A 19,344-nucleotide genomic window follows, 5' to 3' on the forward strand; every position below is an offset into this window, starting at 1 on the left:
ATACCTCATTGTGTTTTGATATGCATTTCCCTGACAATGAGTTAAGTTGAGTATCTTATGTGTCTGCTGGGCATCTGGATGTCTTTGGAGAAATATCTGTTCACGTCTTCTGCCCATTTTTAATTGGATTATTGGGTTTTAGGTATTGGGTTTTATAAGTTCTTTATATATTTTGGATACTAACATTTTATGAATATCAAAAAGAACTTTAAAGCATTAAAGAGCTTTGGAATGTCTTTAAAGTTTAATTTCTAGAAACACGGCAGAATAAACATTTCTACTTGGTAGACTTTAAAGAGTTTGACTGAGTAGTGAAATGTTCAGTGTGGCAAGGTGGACTGAAGAGGAAGAAAACAAGGTCATATGACTGTGTTTCAACTTAGTGATAAATGATGTCAGCTAAGAAAAATAGAAATTATTGAGTGCCTTACTGTACACATTTTTATCTAGTTTTCATTTGGTACATTATAAGATGGCACATCCCAAAAACCATTACGTGCAGAGAACAATCCTTTTCCAATCTCTTATGTCCATACTTTCCCATGGATATCAACATTAGAGTGTTTATTGCCTTGAGCTCAATCAAGGTATTGCATGACTTTAATGTAAATCCTTTAGTGTTCTGTAAGGTCATGGCATAACTGATTTTATGTAGTATAGGTAGTTCTCATTTATTAATTAGTTGCCCTGTTCCTTCTCTTTTCACATTGAGTATAGTATCCACAGTTATTCCTATATCCTGCAGGGACCAGGCTTCCTCCATATCCAGGAGCTCTCTGGGAAAGGAAGTAAAAAGGTTGCATAGGGATGTATGGTACCTGATTTTCATCATCCAGTCATATAAGACCTGTGAACTGCAAGACTAAACAAACTTTCTTCTCAGGACCCACTTGGATGCTGGAGGGCAATAACTACTTTTTCAGCTGTTTCAGGAGATTCTTCAGGTAGGTCAAGAAGCTCTTTCTGTGTGGGCTCTTCAGTAGATGGTGAAACTTTGGTTGGGGCACCTGGGTGGCTTGGTCAGTTAAGTAACAAGATGTAGATTTCTGCTTGGGTCATGACCTCAGGGTCGTGAGATCCAGCCCTACAATGGGCTTGGGGACGGGCATGGAGCCCACTTAAGATCCTCTCTCTCTTTCTCCCTTTGCCCTTCTCCCTTGCTCATGCAGGCACACTCTCTCCCTCTCTCTTGCTCACTCACTCTCAAAAAATAAATAAATAAATAAATAAATAAATAAATAAATAAAGGATTAGGCAAATTGAGTTTCTGTTCCTCTCTTTGATGTTTCAAAAAATGCCTTATTCATTTTCAAGCACCAAATTTTCATCACCCCCAATTTTATGACCATTGCTTAACTTCAAGGTTTCACCCATCATCTGATAAAAGCACTCTTTCAGTTTTCTCAATTTCATCTCCTGATGGGGTCTTAGAACATTCTCTATGTATATACTGGCCTTTCTACCCTGTGCTGCTTCTTTTTCTCTGACAAATTTTTGCCTTTTCTCATTCTTCTCTTCTTCTTCTTTCAGATACACTTGGAAAGATTTAAATGAATTAAGCCATGAGGTAGTCACAGAAATAATTAAAGTAAGAAGAGCAGGCAGTAAGAAAATCTGGACATATAGCAAAATTAGATCTTTAATTCTTAGATCAGGGATCCCACGCTGAGCTCCAGACATGAGAAGGGAAGAGTGGAGAGGAGGAAAATGCCAATAACCCCACGAGAAGCCATAGTGGCAGAAGCCCCATATCTGGGCAAGAGGCTGAATTTTCTTAATACTTGCCAATTTCAAAGAACTATATCAAAACATGGAAAGATGGCAATGGGATTTTTCTCAAGCCATATTTTACATTTTTATTAAAATTTTAATTTTCCTCTAGTGTAATATGTTTTAAAGTAGGTTTAAAATCTTCCCAGGCAGGGGCGCCTGGGTGGCTCAGTGGGTTAAACTCTCTGCCTTCGGCTCAGGGTCCTGAGGTTGAGCCCCACATCGGGCTCTCTGCTCAGCAGGGAGCCTGCTTCCTCCTCTCTCTCTACCTGCTTCTCTGCCTACTTGTGATCTCTGTCTGTCAAATTAATAAATAAAATCTTAAAAAAAAAAAATCTTGCCAGGCATATGGGACCATTCGAGTTAGTGGCATATCATCAATATACCAAATTTTTCAGGGAGGTGTGTTGGATAGCAACAAGAAGTGACCTTCAGTCACTGGAGGTGAGAGGGTGGGACTGAAAATTCCACCCCTCTAATACATGGTTGGATCTGCTGGACACCAACCCCCATCCCTTGGTGAGTTCTAAAAGTCACCTCATTAACATAACAAAAGACACCTTTGTTGCTTGCCTCACTTAGGGAATTTCTAGGGTTTTAGGAGCTCTGTGCCAAAAAGGGGAATGAATGGCAAATATATATTTGTTATTATAAATCACATCACAGAGGTTATCATTCAAGTCATTTTGAATCTTTTGAATGAGTTATATTATTTCAGTACATGTATTTAAAAGACAACAAAATGATAGGATTTGTAAGAGTATTTTCGAATAAACATACCTGGGAAGGAACATTTTTGGGAGGCTCTATACGAATGCTTGGATCCCATTCTCCAGGAGGGAGAACAGTAACCTGATCCAAAAATTCATCGATTCCTGATACCAAGTCATTGCGATCTTTAGCTTTGTAAGCAACATCATGAAATACCTATAGGAGGAAAAGATAAAAACAATAAATAAAAGATTAAAAAGTAATTATAAAATCTTAAGGCATTCAGTGTTTTCATTTCCCAGTTATCTCACATATGATGATCACAATTTAAAGAAATACGCAGCTCTAACTAAAGAAATTTTTAATATAAACAATTATAATTTAGTTTATTCTATGAATGCACATAGATATATATTTTTCTTAGAATGTAGAATGAATGTTGAAATTTCTGGAGACAAGAGTAAGAGGGAAAGGCGTAAGAAAGGAAGCTCATTAAACTAGAATTAAGGATTCAAGTTTGCCAGAGATTATTTATGTGTAGGTAAACGAAACTTTCAGAAAGAAGCCCCTGCTTAAAAATAGAGATAACATCTATAGACTATATTAAAAATTTTAGCAATATTTATATGTTGGAACATATAAACCAATTAAAAAGGTTTATTTTGTTTGAATTTTTTAATAATAATAAAGTTATAAATTAGTAGTCTCTGGGTATATATCATATCTATGGAGTACAGCAAGCATATTTCCATTCAAGGTGAGTTCCATTCACACATACACACATGCATACTGTGGTAGTCCTTTAGGCTATGATGGACACTGGATATCTCCTAGACACTGGGGGAGATTTCACTCTTTGCCTTCTTCGATACTGGGGTTAGGTGTGTCTGATTCAGGTATATATATGTCACTTTCAAGTCGAGGTAATGATAATCAGTGTGTAAGTTAACACATTTCCTTTTGTGTGCCATAGTGACTGAGAAAAAGCAAGTCGAGATGGAGCATTTATGGGCCTGGGTGCCTGAGGGACCGTGATGAGCAGAGCCTTGCTGCCAACCCATGACAGTCGCACAGCATGATAGAAGGAAATCCTTATTGTTTTAAACCACTGAGGTTGGAGGTGGTCATTCCTGCAGTGTAGCCGAATCTCTTCTGACTAACACACAGAAGACAAATATACTTAACATAACAAATGAAGAAAGTAAAAATAAAGATAAATTGGAAAAATTAATCTATACCAAACATAATAGAAATATTTCTGATACTTTTCCTATTTCATATAATATGAAATGGAACAAATATTTCAGGCTTGGAGCTAGTAAATTATTCTTTATGCTGAGCTACATAGTACAGTAACCACATACTCCAAAATTTCCCGGGAAATTGTGCTTTCAGATATTTTATTCTACTTTTAGACCATTTGTATTAGTTTCTGGTTCGATAGTTAATCTAAACTTCTTCAGCAGAAGAAGAGGTAATGATTATTTTCAAAGGCTTTCTCCTTACTTTCCAGACAAGAACTTTTCACAGAAGATCATTGGTGTGATAAATATAAAGTCATTGTTTAGGATAAAATGAAGACACCAAAGATACAGTTAATGGTTTAGTTGTATTTGGGGAAAGATATATTTTGTCAAATATTGACAATAATGATTTCCCTGCCACAACCCACTGAGTTCATAGCTCAGGATATCTACCTTCTAAAGAGTTTTATATGGCCATGAGACCTAATCTGGACACTAAAGAATTACAAATGTTTTTAATCCCAAGGAGAGTTTAGCTACTTTACTCTTTCCCTGCTAGTAGCAACTCTCTTGAAATCTTTCTTGAGTTGATCTCTTAATTTAAAAATTGCTTCAAGGGATCACATGATCTCATACCTGTTTTAGATAAATGAATGTCCAAATTCATCCAAGACAGCTGATTTCCTATTATCTTAAAATTCCTCAGAGATATAACAACTTGTTTGATTTTAAATTAAAAACATTGTTTACTATTGATCTCCTATCACCAGTTTCCCCAATAACTCATTTACTTTAAACAGCTCTTCTCCCTTTTCTTTATGTAGCTAGCCTAACATTCTGATATCAACATTCGTTTGACTTTTCTTTTCTTTTTCTTTTTTTTTCAATTTCTTTTTTTTCATTAAACTTTTAAGAGAAGCCTTCCCTGATAGCCTCTCAAACAGGATCAGACATCTTGTTAGTACTCTCCTAACACCTTTTCTTTTTCTTAATAGTTTTCATTACAATTACTTATTGTAATTAATTGTTAATTACATAATTCTTTGTTTAATGCTTATTTTCCCTGCTAAAACATGAGCTCTGAGCATTCATTTACTATTTATCAAACTATTTATATGGTAAGGATACAGCAGTGCATAAAATCAACAAAAATCCATCCCTCATGAGCTTTCATTCTAGTGGGAGGGGAGAGAGAAAACAGGCAATATAGTGAGTATATATTTTGTCAGAGGGTGTTAAATTCTACGCAGAAAAATGAAGCAGGAAAGAGGGATAAGGGTATGACTAGGGGATGCTGTAATTTTAAATAGGGTGATTAAGGAAGGCCTCAGTGAGACATTTCAGCAAAAAACAAGGTATTGGAAGCAAGAGCTCTTCAGGCAGAGGGGATAGCCATGAGAAGTCTCAGGTGAGAACATGCATCGTTTTTGAGAAATCACTAGGAGGCCAGATCCTGGGGAGAAGTAAGCTAGAGGGAGAGCAACAGGAAATGAGGTCTGAGAGGAAAGGTCAGAGGGGCAGAAAGTCATCCTGTAGGATTTTGTAGATCACCATAAGAATTATGAGATAAGAGGCCATTAAGGGCCCCGAGCAGAAGAGTAGCTCTAACTGTGTATTGAGAACAGAATGAAGTAGGTAAGGGCAGAGAGAAAAAGTAGGAGTCTGTTGCAATAATAGAGTAATAATGGTGCCCAGGACAGGTGAAAAGAGTAAGAACCAGGTAATAACAGTTCAGAAAGTCAAAAGTAGTAGGATTCCAGATATATTGTGTAAGCGGAGCCAGGAATATTTACTGATAGACCAGATTTGAGTGTGAAAGATAATAGAGGAATCAAGGATGACTTCATAAGACCAGTGACCATCGCTTTAATTTTTTTTTTTAATTTTTAAAAAATATTTTATTTATTCATTTTGGAGGGAGAGAGACAGATTGAGAGTGAGAAAGCGCACAAGTCAGGGGGAGGGACAAAAGGAGAGGGAGACGCAGAACCCTGACTGAGCAGGACACAAAGCTCCATTCCTGGATCCTGGGATCATGACCTGAGCTGAAGGCAGGTGCTTAACCAACTGAGTCACCCAGGTACCTCCATAGTTTTAATTTCCATCGCACAACTAGGAACTGTCCCTTCTTTCCTTCCTTCTTCCTCCTTCCCATTCTTCCTTCCATCCATCCACCCATTTTTTCCTCCATCCCTGCCTCTCTTCCTCCCTTCCTTTCTCTTCTTCTTCAGAGACAGGAGATTCCAGATCATCTTTTGTAAGGTGATAGAAATGATGTAGTAGGGAGGGAGAAACTGATAATGTAGGAACCAGAGTGGGTAATTAAGAAACAAATTTCCCGGGGGGAGTCAAGATGGCGGAGAAGTAGCAGGCTGAGACGACATCGGGTAGCAGGAGATCAGCTAGATAGCTTATCTAACCATTGTGAACACCTATAAATCCAACGGGAAATCGAAGAGAAGAAGAGCAACAATCCCAGAAACAGAAAATCGATCACTTTCTGAAAGGTAGGACCTGCGGAGAAGTGAATCCAAAGCGACGGGAAGATAGACCCCGGGGGGAGGGGCCGGCACCCGGCAAGCGGCGGAGCGACGGAGCACAAAATCGGGACTTTTAAAAGTCGGCTCCACTGGGAGACATCGCTCCAGAGGCTAAACTGGGGGGAAACCCAGGCGGGGTCAGCATAACCCCAGGACCCGCGGGGTCACAGAAGGACTGGGGGTGTCTGAGTGCCGCAGAGCTCGCAGGTATTAGAGCGGGGAAGCCGGCTATAGCGACAAAGCCGAGGAGTGAGCTCTAAGCCCGGGGTTACCTTGTGCCGGTCGCAGGCTGGGTGGGCTCGGAGCGCGGCCGGAGGCCACGGAGACAAAAGCGACCCGGCGCTTTTCTCCAGCTCCAACAATTGACTGCTTTCCTCGAGGCGCGACCGCAAGCCAGGGAGGCGGGGCTATTGGGCGCTTTGCTCTGAGAGCGCACTGAGGAGCGGAACCCCAAGCTCTCGGCTCCTCTGGGCCGAGAGATTGGGAGGCCGCCATCTTCATTCCCGTCCTCCGGAACTCTACGGAAAGCGCTCAGGGAACAAAAGCTCCCGAAAGCGAACCCGAGCGGATTCCTTAGCCCGGCCCCTGGCAAGGGCGGTGCAATTCCGCCTGCGGCAAAGACACTTGAGAATCACTACAACAGGCCCCTCCCCCAGAAGATCAACAAGAAACCATCCAAAACCAACTTCAGTCACCAAGAACAGCGGAATTCCACAGCAGGAGAAAGCAAATCCTACCTGGACAAAATGACAAGGCGGAAAAACTCACCTCAAAAAAAAGAACAAGAGGCCGTACCGAAGGCTGGAGACCTAATCAATACAGACATAGGTAGCATGACAGATCTAGAGTTCAGAATGACAATTCTCAAGGTTCTAGCCGGGCTCGAAAAAGGCATAGAAGATATTAGAGAAACCCTCTCCGGAGAGATAAAAGCCCTTTCTGGAGAAATAAAAGAACTAAAATCTAACCAAGTTGAAATCAAAAAAGCTATTCATGAGGTGCAATCAAAAATGGAAGCTCTCACTGCCAGGATAAATGAGGCAGAAGAAAGAATTAGTGACATAGAAGACCAAATGACAGAGAATAAAGAAGCTGAGCAAAAGAGAGACAAACAACTACTGGAACACGAGGAGAGGATTCGAGAGATAAGTGACACCATAAGACGACACAACATTAGAATAATTGGGATTCCAGAAGAAGAAGAAAGAGAGAGGGGAGCAGAAGGTATATTGGAGACAATTATTGGAGAGAATTTCCCTAATATGGCAAAGGGAACAAACATCAAAATCCAGGAGATGCTAAGAACGCCCCTCAAAATCAATAAAAATAGGTCCACACCTCGTCACCTGATAGTAAAATTTACAAGTCTTAGTGACAAAGAGAAAATCCTGAAAGCAGCCCGGGAAAAGAAGTCTGTAACATACAAGGGTAAAAACATTAGATTGGCAGCGGACCTATCCACAGAGACCTGGCAGGCCAGAAAGAACTGGCATGATATATTCAGAGCACTAAACGAGAAAAACATGCAGCCAAGAATACTATATCCGGCTAGGCTATCATTGAAAATAGAAGGAGAGATAAAGAGCTTCCAGGACAAACAAAAGCTGAAAGAATTTGCAAACACCAAACCAGCTCTACAGGAAATATTGAAAGGGGTCCTCTAAGCAAAGAGAGACCCTAAAAGTAGTAGATCAGAAAGAAACAGAAACAATATACAGTAACAATCATCTTACAGGCAATACAATGGCACTAAATTCATATCTCTCAATAGTTACCCTGAATGTTAATGAGCTAAATGCCCCAATCAAAAGACACAGGGTATCAGAATGGATAAAAAAACAAAACCCATCCATATGCTGCCTCCAAGAAACTCATTTTAGACCCGAAGACACCTCCAGATTTAAAGTGAGGGGGTGGAAAACAATGTACCATGCTAATGGACATCAGAAGAAAGCTGGGGTGGCAATCCTTATATCAGATCAATTAGATTTTAAGCCAAAGACTATAATAAGAGATGAGGAAGGACACTATATCATACTCAAAGGGTCTGTCCAACAAGAAGATCTAACAATCTTAAACATCTATGCCCCTAACATGGGAGCAGCCAACTATATAAACCAATTAATAACAAAATCAAAGAAATACATCGACAGTAATACAATAATAGCAGGGGACTTTAACACTCCCCTCACTGAAATGGACAGATCATCTAAGCAAAAGATCAACAAGGAAATAAAGGCCTTAAATGACACACTGGACCAGATGGACATCACAGATATATTCAGAACATTCCATCCCAAAGCAACAGAATATACATTCTTCTCTAGTGCACATGGAACATTCTCCAGAATAGACCACATCCTGGGTCATAAATCAGGTCTCAATCGGTACCAAAAGATCGAGATCATTCCCTGCATATTTTCAGACCACAATGCTCTGAAGCTCGAACTCAATCACAAGAGGAAATTTGGAAAGAACGCAAATACATGGAGACTAAACAGCATCCTTCTAAAAAATGAATGGGTCAACCAGGAAATTAAAGAAGAATTGAAAAAATTCATGGAAACAAATGATAATGAAAACACAACAGTTCAAAATCTGTGGGACACAACAAAGGCAGTCCTGAGAGGAAAATATATAGCAGTGCAAGCCTTTCTCAAGAAACAAGAAAGGTCTCAAATACACAACCTAACCCTACACCTAAAGGAGCTGGAGAGAGAACAACAAAGAAAGCCTAAACCCAGCAGGAGAAGAGAAATTATAAAGATCAGAGCAGAAATCAATGAAATAGAAACTAAAAAAACAATAGAACAAATCAACAAAACTAGGAGCTGGTTCTTTGAAAGAATTAATAAGATTGATAAGCCCCTGGCCAGACTTATCAAAAAGAAAAGAGAAAGGACGCAAATAAATAAAATCATGAATGAAAGAGGAGAGATCACAACCAACACCAAAGAAATACAAACAATTATAAGAACATACTACGAGCAACTCTATGGCAACAAATTTGACAACCTGGAAGAAATGGATACATTTCTAGAGATGTATAAACTACCACAACTGAACCAGGAAGAAATAGATAACCTGAACAGACCCATAACCAGTAAGGAGATTGAAACAGTCATCAAAAATCTCCAAACAAACAAAAGTCCAGGACCAGATGGCTTCCCAGGGGAATTCTACCAAACATTTAAAGAAGAATTAATTCCTATTCTCCTGAAACTGTTCCAAAAAATAGAAATGGAAGGAAAACTTCCAAACTCATTCTATGAGGCCAGCATCACCTTGATCCCAAAACCAGACAAGGATCCCACCAAAAAAGAGAATTACAGACCAATATCCTTGATGAACACAGATGCGAAAATTCTCACCAAAATACTGGCCAATAGGATCCAACAGTACATTAAAAGGATTATTCACCACGACCAAGTGGGATTTATTCCAGGGCTGCAAGGTTGGTTCAACATCCGCAAATCCATCAATGTGATACAATACATTAATAAAAGAAAGAGTAAGAACCATATGATACTCTCAATAGATGCTGAAAAAGCGTTTGACAAAGTGCAGCATCCCTTCCTGATTAAAACTCTTCAAAGTGTAGGGATAGAAGGCACATACCTCAACATTATCAAAGCCATCTATGAAAAACCCACCGCAAATATCATTCTCAATGGAGAAAAACTGAAAGCTTTTCCGCTAAGGTCAGGAACACGGCAGGGATGTCCGTTATCACCACTGCTGTTCAATATAGTACTAGAAGTCCTAGCCTCAGCAATCAGACAACAAAAAGAAATTAAAGGCATCCAAATCGGCAAAGAAGAAGTCAAACTATCACTCTTTGCAGATGATATGATACTATATGTGGAAAACCCAAAAGGCTCCACTCCAAAACTGCTAGAACTTATACAGGAATTCAGTAAAGTGTCAGGATATAAAGTCAATGCACAGAAATCAGTCGCATTTCTTTACACTAACAACAAGACAGAAGAAAGAGAAATTGAGGAGTCAGTCCCATTTACAATCGTACCCAAAACCATAAGATACCTAGGAATAAATCTAACCAAAGAGGCAAAGAATCTATACTCAGAAAACTATAAAGTACTCATGAAAGAAATTGAGGAAGACACAAAGAAATGGAAAAATATTCCATGCTCATGGATTGGAAGAACAAATATTGTGAAAATGTCTATTTTACCTAAAGCAATCTACACATTTAATGCAATCCCTATCAAAATCCCATCCATTTTTTTCAAAGAAATAGAACAAATAATCCTAAAATTTATATGGAACCAGAAAAGACCTCGAATAGCCAAAGGAATATTGAAAAAGAAAGCCAAAGTCGGTGGTATCACAATTCCAGACTTCAAGCTCTATTACAAAGCTGTCATCATCAAGACAGTATGGTACTGGCACAAAAACAGACATATAGACCAATGGAACAGAATAGAGAGCCCAGAAATAGACCCTCAACTCTATGGTCAACTAATCTTCGACAAAGCAGGAAAGAATATCCAATGGAAAAAAGACAGCCTCTTCAACAAATGGTGCTGGGAAAATTGGACAGCCACATGCAGAAAAATGAAATTGGACTATTTCCTTACACCACACACGAAAATAGACTCAAAGTGGGTGAAGGACCTCAATGTGCGAAAGGAATCTATCAAAATCCTTGAGGACAATGCAGGCAGCAACCTCTTTGACCTCCACCGCAGCAACTTCTTCCTAGGAACATCGCCAAAGGCAACAGAAGCAAGGGCAAAAATGAACTATTGGGATTTCATCAAGATCAAAAGCTTTTGCACAGCAAAGGAAACAGTTAACAAAACCAAAAGACAACTGACAGAATGGGAGAAGATATTTGCAAACGACATATCAGATAAAGGGCTCGTATCCAAAATCTATAAAGAGCTTATCAAACTCAATACCCAAAGAACAAATAATCCAGTCAAGAAATGGGCAGAGGACATGAACAGACATTTCTGCAAGGAAGACATCCAGATGGCCAACAGACACATGAAAAAATGCTCCACATCACTCGGCATCAGGGAAATACAAATCAAAACCACAATGAGATACCACCTCACACCAGTCAGAATGGCTAAAATTAACAAGTCAAGAAATGACAGATGCTGGCGAGGATGCGGAGAGAGGGGAACCCTCCTACACTGTTGGTGGGAATGCAAGCTGGTGCAACCACTCTGGAAAACAGTGTGGAGGTTCCTCAAAAAACTGAAAATAGAGCTACCCTACGACCCAGCAATTGCACTCCTGGGTATATATCCTAAAGATACAAATGTGGTGCTCCGAAGGGGCACGTGCACCCGAATGTTTATAGCAGCAATGTCCACAATAGCCAAACTGTGGAAAGCGCCTAGATGTCCATCAACAGATGAATGGATAAAGAAGATGTGGTATATATACACAATGGAATACTATGCAGCCATCAAAAGACATGAAATCTTGCCATTTGCGACGACGTGGATGGAACTAGAGGGTATCATGCTTAGCGAAATAAGTCAATCGGAGAAAGACAACTATCATATGATCTCTTTGATATGAGGAAGTGGAGATGCAAGGTGGGGGGGGTTGGGGGGAGGTAGGAAAAGAAAAAATGAAAAGATGGGATTGGGAGGGAGACAAACCATAAAAGACTCAATCTCAAGAAACAGACTGAGGGTTGCGGGGGGGAAGGGGGATGGGAGAGGGTGGTGGGGAAATGGACATTGGGGAGGGTATGTGCTATGATGAGTGCTGTGAAATGTGTAAACCAGACGATTCACAGACCTGTACCCCTGGGGATAAAAATACATTATATGTTTATTAAAATAAAAAAATTAAAAAAAAAAAAAAAAAAAAAAAAAAAAAAAAAAGAAACAAATTTCCCATCAATGCAGTAGGTGGGAAGGATCCAGAAAAGGAGACTGAGAAAAAACCAGCAATGAAATAGGAGGAAACCTCAGTAAGTGTATTTGTTTCCTTCAAGCCTGCTTTTACTATTTTTGGACCTTTGTTCTTCCATGTATTTCTTAGAATAAGCTTATCAAGCTCCTTAATAAACCCCAATGGGATTTTAAGTGGAATTGCCTTGGTGTCTCTCCCTTCACCATTGCTTGCCTAAATTGTTGCAACGCCTCTTAAGTGGTGTCTCTGTTTTTCCCCCTTGCTCTTCCACAAGCCAAGTGATGCTTTTAAGATGTGAGATAAATCATGTCATTTCTCTACTCTAAACCTTCCATTTGCTTTCCAAATCAAAGTCCTTATATGACGTACAAATACCCTACACAGATTGGCCCACTGTCTCTTTGACCTCATTGCCTACTGCCCTCTCCCTTTCTCCCTCCTGCCCAGTCTTGTTGTCCTTTTTGCTGTTCCCCAGATATCCCTGGCATCTCCTGTCTAAAAGCATTATCCCTTGTTTATCCTTTTGCTTGGGAAGCTCCTTCCTCAGATATTTGAATAGCTTGCTCCCTCTCCTCTTTTAGGTTCCTGATTTTAACTTGCAACTCTCCCCATTCCACCCCAATCTCCCTTCCCTGCTTTGGTAGTTTCCTCCATAGCATTTATGACCACATACCATATATTTTACTTATTTATGTGTTAGTTCATCTTATCACTAGACTATTAGCTCAGTGAAAGAAAAAGCTTTTGTCTATTTTGTTCACTGATAGAGCCCCAGAACTGCAAGAGTACCTGATAAATAGTTCAAATTCAATAAATATTTATTGAATGAATTAATAAAGAACAAAGTGAAGGAGTAATTTGTCCTACTAGAGACCAAGACTTATTACAGTAAAGATATTGTAATTAAAATAGTGATGACACAGAGATGGGTGGGGTTTTTTGTTTGTTTTTTTGAAAAGCACTCATTGCTAACAATTGAATAAATTATGGACTAGCCAGTAAATGGTGCCAAGCCAAGTGATTATTTAATAAAAATGAAACTGGATCTTTACCCACCTCCCACATGAAAAGCAATTCCAGGTATACTAAAAACTTATTAAAAAAACTTACATATGAGAGAAAAAGTATAAAACTCATTGAACTAAAATAAAAGACTATTTATGACCTTGGGGTAAGCAATAGTATGCATTTCAATGTTTTAGTTTCAAAACAAAGCACACAATTAATTTTAGTTGCTCTTTGCAGAAAAAAAATAAAGAAGAGATGTTCAATAAAGTGAGATGCCAATAGAAGATTAAGAGACATGAGTGCTGAACACAGAATAGCATATTCTATAAACAGTGACCTTACTGAAAGCAGTTTGCATGGAGTGGTAGTGACAAAAATCAGGCTATAATACACTGAGATGTATGAAGCCAAAATAACCATGTCCAGGAAGATTCCACTCCTTCAAAGCTTTTGAAATTCAGATTCAGTCAACAGTTCTTCAATGGTAGATGCTATGTGAAGCCGTGAGGGATTTCCTTTTAAGGATGGGAAAAACCTGGACATTTATTGAATATGTACTTCCTAAGTAACTACTATATTTGGGCATGTTTGTTGATTGAACAGAAAGAGTCACTGTTGACTTGAAATCTGGGTAATAGAGAAAATTCTTGGCAAAAAATTCCAGAAGAAGAAGAAAAAAAACAATGCCACTCTTAGTAATTTTTTTGTTTTTGTATTTCCTTTTGTTTTCATAAAACTGTCATTTATGTTAGTATATACTCATTTTATTATTTTTAAATGAATTATATAAATACATATTTTTTTAAATTCTCAGTTTTAAGTTCTATTATGAAAAATAGCAGCATACTATTTATATAAACAAAAGTGATTTGGCTTGCTTAATAATGTTTAAGAATGTTAAGGGATAAATACATTGGCAGTAGTGCCAATAAGCAAAATCATATGATTTATCGCTAGCAACGCTTAACAGAAAGGAAGAAAACGGTTTACTGAATTGATTCAATGTGAGGTATTTCTAAGCTGACTAGCACATTCAGTCATTAACTCATTAAAAAAAAGAAAGATTAAACTCTGTCATGACCAGACACTATGCTAGGTCTAAAGATACAAAAGAAAAGACAGACTGACCACCTACAAGAAATTTCTAGGATGGAGAGGAGAAAAACCACCAGAGTTCAGTCAACAAATATTTATTTGAGCACCTGACAAAATCAGGGAACAAAAATGAGTAAGTGGTAACTGCTAACATGGAATTTACAGTTTGATACCATAGTCTGATTCACCACTTTCTTAATAAACTCTATGAATCAATATATTGCATTTTACTCTTAATGAGTTAAGTATTCATTGCCTTCAAAGCAATTAGATAAGCAGAACAACTTCTCTACTTGGGTTTTGAACCCCAAAAAAAGTTCTTTCTCTTTTAAAAGCATTTAAACTTCTTCTTCTTCTTTTTTTTGATACTCAATGGGTCTATTATTATAACCAATTGTTCTCATTTTCTGGAGTAACTTTCTGGCTATTTCTGCTTCCCTATCCCACTGCTCACAGAGACTTACAAATCGCCTTAAAACTAGCCTCTAAACTTTCAAGTTGAAGAAATTTATGTTTGAGCCTGTGCTTAGGTGGCAACTGCTTGCTCACAAATTGGGTAGTTCTTATTAGTCAAGGAAATAGATGGAAATCCTTTCTCTGCTCTCACTCTAAATCTATAATTTAAAAAAACATGGATGCTTCCCTGTAGTTCCATGGCCACTTGATTAGTCAAAAAAACTTTGGAACTGACATCTTTCTGTTAAGAAAATCTTGACTTCTAATTGAGAAAGAGAAGAATTAGGAAGAAAGATACCTTAAGTATATGTGAACCTCCCATGATGCAGCATGCTCCTCTCACCATACAATATACCCCATGTCCCAGAAATACCTTATTTCCTAATGTAGTAGATATGGAAACATAATATAACATGAAATATACGTGCATAAAAGTGACAACACTTAAATTGTGGACTGCAAATCACAGTGCCATATATTTTGCAAAACTGTAATAACCGCAAAATATTAAGCAATATGGAAACACTAAAAGCAAAGATACCATGAGTGTCTTCTCAAGAGAATTCTACTAGAGCAGGTTTGTGGTCCTCGTGAAGCCCTTTTCCAATTTCTGTTTTCTTCCAGATTCCCTCAATAATGTGATACTGTGGAGAACTGAGTAGTGACCTCTCAAAACATGGCCACCTGAACCTTAGAATGTGACCTTATTTGGAATAAGGGTCTTTGCAGATGTAATGAAGGTAAGGATCACAAGATAAAATCATCCTAGATTAGGGTGGGCCCTGTACCCAATGATGAGTATCCTTATAAGAGACAGAAAGGGAGGAGACACACAGAGGCACAAGGAAGAAGATCTTGTAAAGATGGAGGTAGAGATTAGAATTTTGCCACCACAAGTCAAGAAACCCCAGGAGCCACCAGAAGCTGGAGAGACAAGGAAGCATTTGCCCCTAGAGCCTTCAGAGAGAATGTGGCTCTCCCGCTGACACCCTGACTTCACACTTCTGGTCCTCCAAAATGTGAGAAAATAAATTACTCTTGTTTTAATCACCCACTTTGTGGTAAGTTTCTATGGCAGCCATAGGAAATGAATACACTCATTAAGTTGATTCTTTCTCAAATTGATGAAAAATGTGTTTTTCTTCTAGCTTTTGGTTTCCTATGTATAAATACAATAACAGATCCATACAAAACCATAAAACGTAATTTGGACAGATATAATAGAATTTACATCACCAAGACAAGTTCAAATTTTTCAGATTTCATAAACCTAGGAAAAGTTATATACAATAGTAATCCACTCTTTTTGCAGATTTTCAAGTATCCAAAGCCAAAGTATTTCAATAAATACATTAAATTATTTAGATGAGATTCTAAAAAATGCATAACCTGTTCATTATTTACTACTGAATTTTGAATATATGACCCTTCTGTGATCTTTTGCATCCACTTTTTAACAACAGATTCCCATAAGGTACTGGGAAATACAAGAAATCAATTATATGTTATTTTTATGTTCTTTTTTTTTATGATCATACACCTCTTTGAGAAGCTGATAAAAGCTTTTTCCAGTCCAAAAAAATTACATACAATTTTTTTACATAAAAGAATTTGTGTGCTGTATCGAAGAGATAATAGGTCCCTTGAAGTTCATCTATAGCTCCTCTAATGGTTCAAAGACTCTCAGGTTAAGAACATTCAAGCAACTGTAAAGAGAGTTGATAGATGTTGCATAGCTTTTGGTGTTGTATGTACTATTCAGATAAACTACCATTGTTTTTTCAGATCCTAAAATTATTTTGCCAAAAACAAGATTTCTAATGATATTAAAAATGGGGCTCACTTTAACAGCACATACGCTATATGAGAATATTAATAAATACATTCTAAGTGTCACTAAATCATTTTCTTTAGAATATGAGGTTTTAAAGCATTATACTCATGTGTGTGAATTTGTTACCCCTTTCAAACAAATTTTTCCAAAGGAAATTTTATAGTGGAAGCATAGAAGGATGGGGGTTCCATACAGAGAAATCTGATTCACAACAGATAGTCATGAATACAGGAACTCCAAAAGTTAAGTGTACCTAGTAGGGGAAAATGTTCCCAATGAACTTGAATAAATACCTCATCTGTCATTAGGGTTGCAATTGATCTGCCAATCTCATGGTACTGTTGACCCTTTCCCAGGGGTCCCAGAAGAATGAACAAAAATCTGTAATTAAGAAGAAAAAATACAAAAGTTTCATGGTAAAAATACAAAAAACAACTCCAGTAGTTACAGAATGATTCAGTGTAAAAGAATTATTTAAGATGAGGACTTCAGTATAAAATACATATTTTTTCACAGTTTATTACTATTTTAAAGCATTTTTATAATGATTGACTTTTATTCTTAAGGTCCTTGAGCAAGGGAAATCCATGGTTATTTTGAACTCAGCGTTTTCCCATTTAATTACCTGTAGAGCCTTCATGGTAGGTAGTGAAAATTTTAAGGATTCTATAATCCTTAGAGGAGGAAGGTGAGAAAAGTAAAGTATGATTAAACCTTTCTGAATTACAAGGAAGAACTCACTAATATGAAAATTATAGAATGAGGTAAGGAAGAAAAAGGTAATATAATATTATAAACAAAGCAAGAACATATAATAAAAAAGCAGTAGGTGGGGAGCCTGGGTGGCTCAGTGGGTTAAAGCCTCTGCCTTCGGCTCAGGTCATGATCCCAGGGTCCTGGGATCGAGCCCCACATCGGGCTCTCTGTTTGGCGGGGGGCCTGCTTCCTCCTCTCTCTCTGCCTGCCTCTCTGCCTACTTGTTGTGATCTCTGTCTGTCAAATAAATAAATAAAATCTTTAAAAAAAAAAAAAACAGTAGGTATATGTAACATCTACATTAAATTGAAAAAATTATTGTCAAGAATCAAAGATCGGTTAGTAAGAAAAGAAAAAAAGTTGATGATCTACTAATTCTGATTATTGGGGAATAAAAATACAGGCTGCATTGCAGTATTCCATCTAAATTAGACTGAAAGCCTAGTAAAGTCACCAGCACAACTGGAGATTTTGAAGAAATCAGTACATGCTCTAACTTTGGAGGACCGGTAATTGTCTTGTCTCTGAAAAGGTCAATGCTACAGTGAAATTGTGAAAAATTTTAAATGCCATATATTCTGTAATTGTTAAATGGTTTATGCTCTTAAATGTGAAGACTCGTAGTTTCATAAGCTTTAAAGAAACATATACTATAACCTTACCCTTCATTTAGCTACAAACTTTAGCGATTGTGCATGTTTTTATGTAAAGCATATATTACATAGTCTTAGAAAGTCTGACATTAGTTTTTTGTCAGCTGTACCTGATTCCAAGTCAATTTCTACTACACAGAAAGGCCCACCATAAATTTAAAACAGGAACAGCTTAATGTGGTGGCAGGGGCTTTATCAACTATAATACTTTCAAGAAATTTTGTAACCTATGTACATCTTGCCATTTTTCAGGTTTCTACTCCATGGGCTATTTATAAAGTCCTAAAAATTTATTTTCTGACATTTTTACTATGTGTTGCTATTATATTCATGGTGTGCCCTTTTGTCCCCTTAAAAGAGAATAATTAGGAACCTCAGACAGCTTGCTTTATTCTATTTGTCTAACTAATCTTCTTCCATTTTTCACCTTTCCAAACTAAACAGTCCAGTCTTTTTAATCTCTCCTTATACAGTGGCTCTCCTGTGCCCCTAATTTCTCCTCCATTGTTCTCCACAGATATTTTACTATGTCAGTATGAAATGAGGTCACCTAAACCTTGACAGTTTTCAAAGTGAGGGTATATAACCCTATTAAGGCTTTTCTGTACTCCTGGGAATTTTTCTTTCCTTTGAAACACAGGAACTATCCTTGTCAAACAGAGCCATCATTGACGCAGAATTTCATCAGACACCTTCCTAAATGGTGGAAAGGGAATGCACTGCTGGGAAGACTGAAAAGAATTTTAAACTACTAAAATACTACCTCTACAATTAGTAAGTCTGACATCTTAAATCCAATTCCCAAATTCCCAGAAACTCTGAACAGGTCACAAGTTGTATAAAGAAAATGCAGTCTAATCATAGTCAGATACCACTTTAATGTGCTCAGGACATCGTCACTCTTTTTTAATAAAAGTTGGCATATTTCAGAACTCTGAGTAGCCCTCCAACAGGATGAACAGACACTTCTTTCTATAACCTGAGTGGTAACCAGGTTCCTGCTTCAAATCTGTTCCTGTCACAGATTCAGGGATAGGTACTTTGTGTGAGTGTTGGAGGGGTGGGGTGCAAGCGGAGGGTGGGAGAGAATCTTAAGCAGGTACCACACCCAGCATGGAGTCTGACATACAGGGCTCAGTCTCACAACCCTTAGATCACTACCTGAGCAGAAATCAAAAGTTGGTCTCTTAAGCACCTGAGTCCCCCATGCAGACCCAGGGATAGGTACTTGAACATCAAATCCAATATTAGTCAGCTGAGCTCTAGTGAAATGAGGCCTCTCCTGGGAAACTGTTCCATATTTTTGGAATATCTTGTCCATAATCAAAGCACAGAGTGATATAATCTTCTGTGTTTTTAGTTAAGGCCAAAGGTCC

At 38.0% G+C, this 19,344-nt stretch overlaps 1 protein-coding gene and 1 pseudogene across 9 annotated transcripts in view; both read right to left on the reverse strand.

Moving 5' to 3' along the window:
• The window catches only part of SLC4A10 (solute carrier family 4 member 10), a gene marked incomplete at both ends in the record, with an annotated part of 302,735 nt that overhangs the window by 88,427 nt on the left and 194,964 nt on the right, over positions 1-19,344 (reverse strand). For all 8 annotated transcript variants that reach the window (XM_080799605.1, XM_080799609.1, XM_080799604.1 and 5 more), the window contains 2 exons: positions 2,551-2,697; positions 16,853-16,940. In XM_080799605.1, the coding sequence (XP_080655731.1) occupies positions 2,551-2,697; positions 16,853-16,940 (235 nt within the window). The remainder of the gene's footprint in view (positions 1-2,550; positions 2,698-16,852; positions 16,941-19,344) is intronic.
• LOC308339816 (UBX domain-containing protein 8-like) lies at positions 668-1,733 on the reverse strand (annotated as a pseudogene). Its single transcript has 2 exons — positions 1,252-1,733; positions 668-1,007 (listed from the first exon to the last, which is right to left on the reverse strand). The product of its transcript is annotated as a UBX domain-containing protein 8-like (transcript).

This window comes from Martes martes (genome assembly GCF_963455335.1).
Source record: "Martes martes genome assembly, chromosome: 3".
In the NCBI taxonomy this organism is placed as follows: Eukaryota; Metazoa; Chordata; class Mammalia; order Carnivora; family Mustelidae; genus Martes; species Martes martes.